The sequence below is a fragment of the Talpa europaea genome, assembly GCF_964194135.1.
Source record: "Talpa europaea genome assembly, chromosome: 2".
NCBI classification, from domain to species: domain Eukaryota; kingdom Metazoa; phylum Chordata; class Mammalia; order Eulipotyphla; family Talpidae; genus Talpa; species Talpa europaea.
Window position 1 is genome coordinate 4,187,730 of NC_140068.1, and position 7,361 is coordinate 4,195,090.

General features: G+C 55.1%; 1 protein-coding gene across 1 annotated transcript in view; it reads right to left on the reverse strand.

The window, feature by feature from the left end:
- IGF2R (insulin like growth factor 2 receptor) overlaps positions 1-7,075 on the reverse strand; it is a gene marked incomplete at its 5' end in the record, with an annotated part of 87,442 nt that extends 80,367 nt beyond the window's left edge. The window contains one exon of the mRNA XM_084228281.1: positions 6,933-7,075. Within this exon, the coding sequence (XP_084084407.1) occupies positions 6,933-7,075 (143 nt within the window). The remainder of the gene's footprint in view (positions 1-6,932) is intronic.
- Positions 7,076-7,361: the final 286 nt, after the last annotated feature.

A 7,361-nucleotide genomic window follows, 5' to 3' on the forward strand; every position in this document is an offset into this window, starting at 1 on the left:
AGGCACCTGCAAGTGGTGGCAATTATCACCCAAACCCTACAAACACCACTAGCACCCGGGGACAGGAAGACCTCGAAGGATGGGTAACCATCCCAAAGCCTTCCAACTAGTGAGGGAAGGCTCTGGATTCAAAATCAGGACCGTGACGTGCAAAGCTGAACTCGCCTCTCCTGGGGAGGAAACTGAGACCCAGAGCAAAAAGGGATTTGCCACGGCCCACCGAATCCCTCGCGCTGCTGGCTCCAGCTGCAGGCGGGAAGGGCTCAGCCCATGCCATCCACAGGGACTCGGCAGCTGCTGCCTCTGGGCGGGAGACACGGGAGGGAGAAAAGGCACCTCGGCCTCGGAGGCCAGCCAGAGGCTCAGCCTTCCTCTCCCCTAGACTCCCCCCAACAAATTTCTGGCCAAGTGCCAACCGCTGCTGCAGACCCCTCCACCCCCGCACACAGCTGCACCAGGGGAGGCGGCAAAATCCCAAAAGCAGCCCTGCGCCCACACAATGAAGAACTGCCTGGCGTCAGAAGGGCACCCACACCGTGAAAGGAGATGGCCAACCCCAAGACAGCAATGGGCCCCCAGGAAAGAGCAACCCCAGCAGAAGGGTGTGATCTAGCTCCCCGGGGCTGATGTGTGACGCGGCAGGGCCTGCCGAGGGCGACATCAACTGCAGACCGGGCTGAGGTTTAGAAAAGAAGAGTCGCAGGCTGGGGAGCAACAGGGCAAGGCAGAGACTCACAGGAGCTGCTGCGCCATGGAGGAGGCAGCAGATACAAAGTGCAAAAGACAGAGCAGGCAGGACTAGCACCTTGCCACAAAGGAAAGCGCAACAGCACACTTGGTGAAACTTTGACGCAATGTGAGAACATTTTTTCCAGACACATAGGGCGCTCCCCACCTCGGCAGGTGTGGGGCACCAGGAAAATGTCAATAAATTCCGTCACATTTACTGGTCACAATGAGAAAAAAAATCCACTTACAGGAGGGGGAGCTTATAAATAATTGGCAAGTCCATGGACCTGAAATAGCTTAAGAAGGAAAAGGAAATATCTAGCACTGAAGGATGAGGGGCCACTTGCACGGTGGCGGGTGGAAACTAGACTCTGGGCAATAAGCTTAAAGGAGTATACATTCCGAGCCTAAGAATGGCCCGCGCACGCTTGAAACCTATGTACCACTGTAAAGCAATGTTACTTCAACTAAGAAAAATAAAAGGAATTGTAGGGGAAAAAACAGTGTACCAAAACCTAAATGTGCCTAAAGTTGGTATCATTCCTGCTGCTTCAAATTAATTTCGCAACTATGTAAAAATGATTTAAGATCAAAGAGCTACACTCTCAACTCAAACGAGAAAAAGAAAAGGTGAAAGTTAGTAATTGCAGAAATCAACAAACTGAAAATAAATGCTGATAGAAATGGTGAACAAAATTTCTTTTCTTAAGACTCAAAAAGGTAAGCAAATCTTTAGTAAATACAATTAAGGGGAAAAATGCACAGATAAACCGCAGGATTGTTTTTTTTTTAATTTACAGATACAAGGAGAGAGAAGCAGTCTAGATATTTATATAAATGTAAGTGTAAATGACAGTAGTTTAGCAAAATACACACTTTCAAATTTGGCTCCATTAGAAGAAAATCTGAATAAAGTACATAACACTGAGATGTAATCAAAGCTCCTCTCTTCTACTGTACCCCAACTCCGAAAGGCCTCCGACCCAGGCAGTTTCACTGCTGAGTTCTACTAAATTTAAGAAAGAGAAAATGTCCATCTTGTACAAACTTTTCCAAGGCATATAAAGTACTGCAACCTAATTATTTTTTTTTCCACAAAGCAAGCATAGCCTGGACACCAAATTCAGTCAAGAACAGCACAGCAAAGAAAATTAGAGCCCTATCTCGCTTGAAAATGGCTGTGAGCATCCTACTAGAACATTAGTAAAGAGAACTAAATATATTCTGGAGAAATTTAACTTTCACCTTTTCCTCACAACATGCATACATAAAAACTAGCATGAAAATTGATCCTAGGGTTAAACATCAACTTAAAAGTACAGAACTTCAAGAAACAAACAGAGGAGAAAATCTTTTTGATCTTCGAGTAGAACAGTGGTTCTCAACTGAAGGGAATTTTGTCCCCAAGGAGTCATTTTAAGTGTCTGGAGACATTTTTGCGTGTCATAACTGGGGCAGGGGGTATGGGGATAGGGGTACCCCTGGCGTTTATGGGCATTAACGGTAGAGACCAGGGCGGCTGCTGAACAGCCTTCCCTGCACATCCACAGCAAAGCATCCCCCGCGCTAACCTAGCAGGGCTGAGCCTGAGACACTCTGGGGGAGGGAATGGTTTCTTAGGCTGTAACAAGCATAATTTGAAGTTCATGTAAATTTTCAAAATATCTGTTCTTCAAAAAATATATTAAGAAAATTAAAAGGTATGCCCAAAACTAGGGCGAATATTCATAATGCACGTAAGTTACTCATTCCCGAGAAAGGGCATGGACCCAGAAGACACTGGAAAATCTTAAATCGCAGTAACATGACCCAAAATTTTGTTTGAGGGATGGAGGGCAAGAGATGGTTTTTATCAGACCCTACAAAACATATCCAAACGGTCAAAGGACGGGGCCAGCGCAGGCAGGCATTCCAGGGAGAGCGAGGCAAGACCTCCAGGTGCTGCGTCAGCAGGAAGAAAATCCACCCCTCACTGAGGCGCCCCCGCCAACCCGGAGGAATGGCCAAAATTGAAAAGACTGATAAGAGCAAATGCTGACAGAATGTGGGCCATCTGGAACGCAACGGGGACTGGGGGGGCACGCGCTGGACAACCACTGAGGCGTCCCATCCCACAGCTCTCAGGGAGCCGCTCGCTGCCCGGGGAACACTCGCCACAAGCCCCCGCAGAAACACAACAGCCTTATTCATCATGGCCCCAAGACTAGCAACATCTAAATTATTCTTGGCTCAAAGAGAACATTAAAACTGTTGATTACGCCTTATTTTAAATTAGCAAAAATCAGGGAGGTGTCTGTGCTGCCTTTCTTGGGGAGCGGTCCCGGCCAGTGGTCCTCCAGGGCCCCGGGGCAGTTAAGTTTGGGGCAGTTAAGTTTGCGGGGTCACCAATTCAGGCCAGTCCCTCCCACTCCTCACACCCCATCTGCTTAAGAAATACTGGGAGAATGAATGAATCCTAAATCACCTGGCCAGGATCAAAGAGCAGGAGACACCATTAGCATAACTCAGGCTGGTCCCAGGAAAATGCCAGGGGCCAGCAGGGAGCCCAGCCAGGCCACCTCCTCACCCACTGTCCACACGGGGCGGGGGCGTTAAGAGAGCTCTCTGTGACTGGGAGATAAAAGGAATATTTCCTTTCCCAATAAAAGGGGGCAAAGAACAGTATGGAACCTGCATAGGCAGGGCCCCTTCCAGCCACCAGCCCCGGCTCCGGGACGCTGCTGAGTTTTCTCTGCCCAGAACAATACAGCTTTATGTGCCAAGATCAGGATGAAGATGAGAACATTGAAATTAATTTTCTCAGGCCCAGCTTTTAAAAACGCATCCACAGAACACTGCTCGAAGACGTGCGCTTCCATGAGAATCCATTTCCTGGGACTCCGTCAGGAAGCTGCCCGACTGACACAGCACGTCTCCGTGCCCGTGATGCACACCTTGGGCTTCTCCACACACTTACTGTTGCAAGAAACATATACACACAAATGGATGTGGTCCAGGTCTCACATGTGGCCCAAATTATTTCACATAAGCATTGTTCCTCCGGAAAAATCTCAGGAAAAAACATCTCCTTAGAGACAGCAACTAAACCGACCTCAGCTCCCAGCTGGCTTCATTATTCTCTTGTCCTCAATATAATCAAAATTTCCCAGCATTTGTACCCCAACAGTTTGGGGAAGACTTATCCTGAATAAATTTCAAAGTGCTTAACTACCCACACCCAGCCAGCCCAACGCATTTGATAGAACTGGTACCAGCTGTTAAGGCGTCATTCATTGAGAAGCTGACGCCCACGTGGAGGGTGGACGCTCACCTATTAAATTTGCAAGGTGGCATCTGACAAAGTGTGAATGAAGCGACTGGGTCAGGAGAGTACTGTGGCCACTTTGGGGGAATCTGCATGATTCCCTCCCTATCTGTCCCTATCCCCTTGCTCTCACTGGTCCACAGACCTCCCAACAGTTCTCACCAGCACAACCCTCCCTGGGGCCTCAGGACCTGTGGACATGCCATTCCCGCAGCCAGGCACACTGGAAACAAGTTCTTTCTACTGGCACGCCACCTCCCAAGAAGTAATGGATTGTGAGTCCCCAACATCCCTAAGCACAGGACTCAGCTGGCACAGCAACCCTCTCGAAGCTTAAAAACATTATGACTGAGTCTCGCCAAAGAACAAGCACTTATCAAAAGTGCTTCTTGGAGCCAGATACTTTGGAAAACTTGCTTCTGTCTTTGCCTTTCCCTGCAGGGCTAGGGAAGGGCCTCTCCTCCAGCTGTCTGAACGCGGTGAAAGCTGCAGCCAAAACTGCTCCTCTACTGTTTCCTCCATCCCTCCCTAGAAGCACCATGAGTGGTGAGAACCCAAGCTCACCCCAAAGCTTCACCCCCTCCTGAGGTCCACAAGGTGCCCGGCAGCACCCCACTACCCTACGGTTGGCCCTCACAGATGCAGAGGATCAGCACCCTCTGGGTTCTAGGAGCTAGCTTGGCAGGAGGGGTGGTTCCCCAGAAATCAAACTCCATTGTTCACAGACAAGAATTTGCTGCTTGAGTGCTGGTGAGGGCTGCAGTGTCTGGGCACTCCATTGTCTGGGCAAACCCATCAGGGCCTGGCAGATGGGTTCCTGGGGCCTGCCCTAAGGCAGCAACCTGAATGAACAAGACAAACAAGCAACACAAATATTCAAATGTGATCCTTGTGTGTACCACCTGGTCAAACTGTTAAAAACAAACAGTAACACTTGCAGAGGCTACCTTCCCTGCTCAGATTAGAGACCCGGGTGAGGTATTAACATGTCAGCCAAATGGACACGGGGCAATGAAATTAAAGGGCAACTTAATCATCCCACTTTGGTAAGACCTGGCAGAACTTTTCAAACTGGATTTTAAAAGTAATCAGTTGCCCGTGCCAGCCTCAGCCAAGTGCAGGAGGTAAGGAACTTTCAGCCGGTGTTATCTCATAAAGTACATAGATTATTGACACCTCCTCCCCCCTCCCCAGGGGGGGAAACGTCTTAACAAGTATTTAAGCCAAGGTCTCCATTTAAAACAGGAACAAATACAAAGAACTTCACTCAGCAGGGATTGGGTTTCGAGTATAGCGATTACACGTGGCGCTGGGGCAGACTGCTCACCACTGGGCAGCTGCAGGGAGGGGAGAGAGGAAGCCCAACTCCCAGGGGACTGGGAGGCTAGTGGTCCTGAGGAAAAGTAAAACCTTAAAGAGAGTAAAACTGCAGAGGGCACATCCCTGCACTGGAGATGCTACCATCCCTGAGAGCATTTGCTAAATTTGCCCACGTGTGAGGGTGGCCAGAGTATTTAAAGGCACAAACAGCATTGCCTACTGAGCCAACAGACCAGGTTGCACAGGGAAGAGAGGTTCAGGAATGCCAGCTCGGATCCCTGGGATGGGTAACCCAGGGCCAGGAAGCCCCGCCCACCCCCGCATCAGCCACCAGACCCTTCTACCCTTGAGACCAAGTGGAAGCTTAACTAACAATTAAGAAATAAATGTAAGTGCGCTCACAAGACCAAGACTGCCCCGCCACTAACCCAGCTGAGTTCATTTCTCAAGGATGGGCGCTGCAGCCTCGACGCCACAACTACTTTCTGCCTTTAAAGTGTCAGCCTGACCTTGTATAAAATCACCACCGTTCCCCGCATCAAGCTCATTATTTGAGTAGCCGTGTACACCTTTTCTCTATCAGGCTCATGACCTGCGTAATGAGGTGTCTGGGGACAGAGAGCTGATCTGCCAAGAGGGGCGGTGACCTCGCCCTCCTGCCGTGGCCCCTTCCAAAAAAAGACAGAAGAACTAGAGAAGATGGTTTTTTCCTCCAGCTTTGCCCGGGGACTCCGCCCCACTCTCCCCGCAATAATTTCTGCAAGTTCTGAGCTCGGGACTGTTAACCCGACCCGAGAAGGACGCGCAGGCCCCGCGCAGCGTCCACGTGGGCTCCGCCCGCTCCGGCCCGCCGGGGTCCGCTGCCCGCTCGCTCGTCCTTGCGAGCTTCTCCTCCTGCTTCCTCTCCACTAAAAAGTTGTAAAAATCAATGAAAGCTACATTTTTCATCATCCCAAACGGTCCTGAAGATTCGCAGACTCGGCGGTTTCCCCGGCGGGACCCGCGCGGCAGGCCCGACGCCCCCCCAGCCCGGGCCGGGGGGGCGCCCACGGCCCCTCCCGCGGGGACCTCGCGGGGCCGCGGCGGGGAGCGGGGCTCCCGGGGGGCGGGGGGCCGAGCCTCGAAGGCCGCCGCGGCACGACGCCCCCCCCCCCGTCCACCCCCGCCACGCCGGGCAAAGCGACGCCCCGCGCGCGACGACCGAGGGGCCCGCGGAGCCCGCCCGGGGGACACGCGTGGGCCCGGGACACCCCGCTCCCCGGGGCCGGGGCGCGCGGGCGGGTCTCCCCGCAGCCGGGGCGCGCGGGCGCAACTTTGAGGGAACCGGGCGGCGGGAACAAAGCGAGGCCGGGGTCCAGCGGCTCCCACGCCGGCGGCGGCAGGGCCGGCCGGGCGCGGGGTGCCGCGGGGGTCCCCGCAGGGTCGGGCCGGAGCCCCTCGGGACGCGGTGACAGCCCCGGCGGTGCGGCCGCGGTGCCCGGCCAGCGCCCCCCGCGCCCCCTCCGCCCGCGCCCGCCCGCCCGACCCCCGCGCGCCCGGACCCCCGCCCCGACCCCCGCCCCCGCCCCCCGGCACCCACCTGCACAGCTCGGGGAGGTCGGCGCCCTGGGCGCGCGCGGCCGCCGGCGCCCCGAGCAGCAGCAGCAGCAGCAGCGGCGCGAGCGGGGGGCGGCCGGCGGGCGCGGGCCCCGCGGGGCAGCTCCGGGCGGCGGCGGCCCCCATCGCGCCGGGCCCGGGCGCGGGGCGGGCGGCGCGGGGCGGCGCGGGGCCGCGCGCGGGACGCGGTGGGGCCGCCAGGGCGGCGGGCGGCGGGCGGCGGCGGGCGGCGGGCGGCCGGGCCGGCGGGCGCGGAGCGGAGCGAGCGGGAGCCCGAGGGGAGCGCGGCTCGGCTGGGCTCGGCGCGGCGGCGGCCCCGGAACCCCGTCACGTGACCCGCGCGGCACCGCCCCCGCCCCGCCCCGCTCACGTGACCCCCCGGCTCAGGTGACCCCCGCCCCGGCCCCGCCCC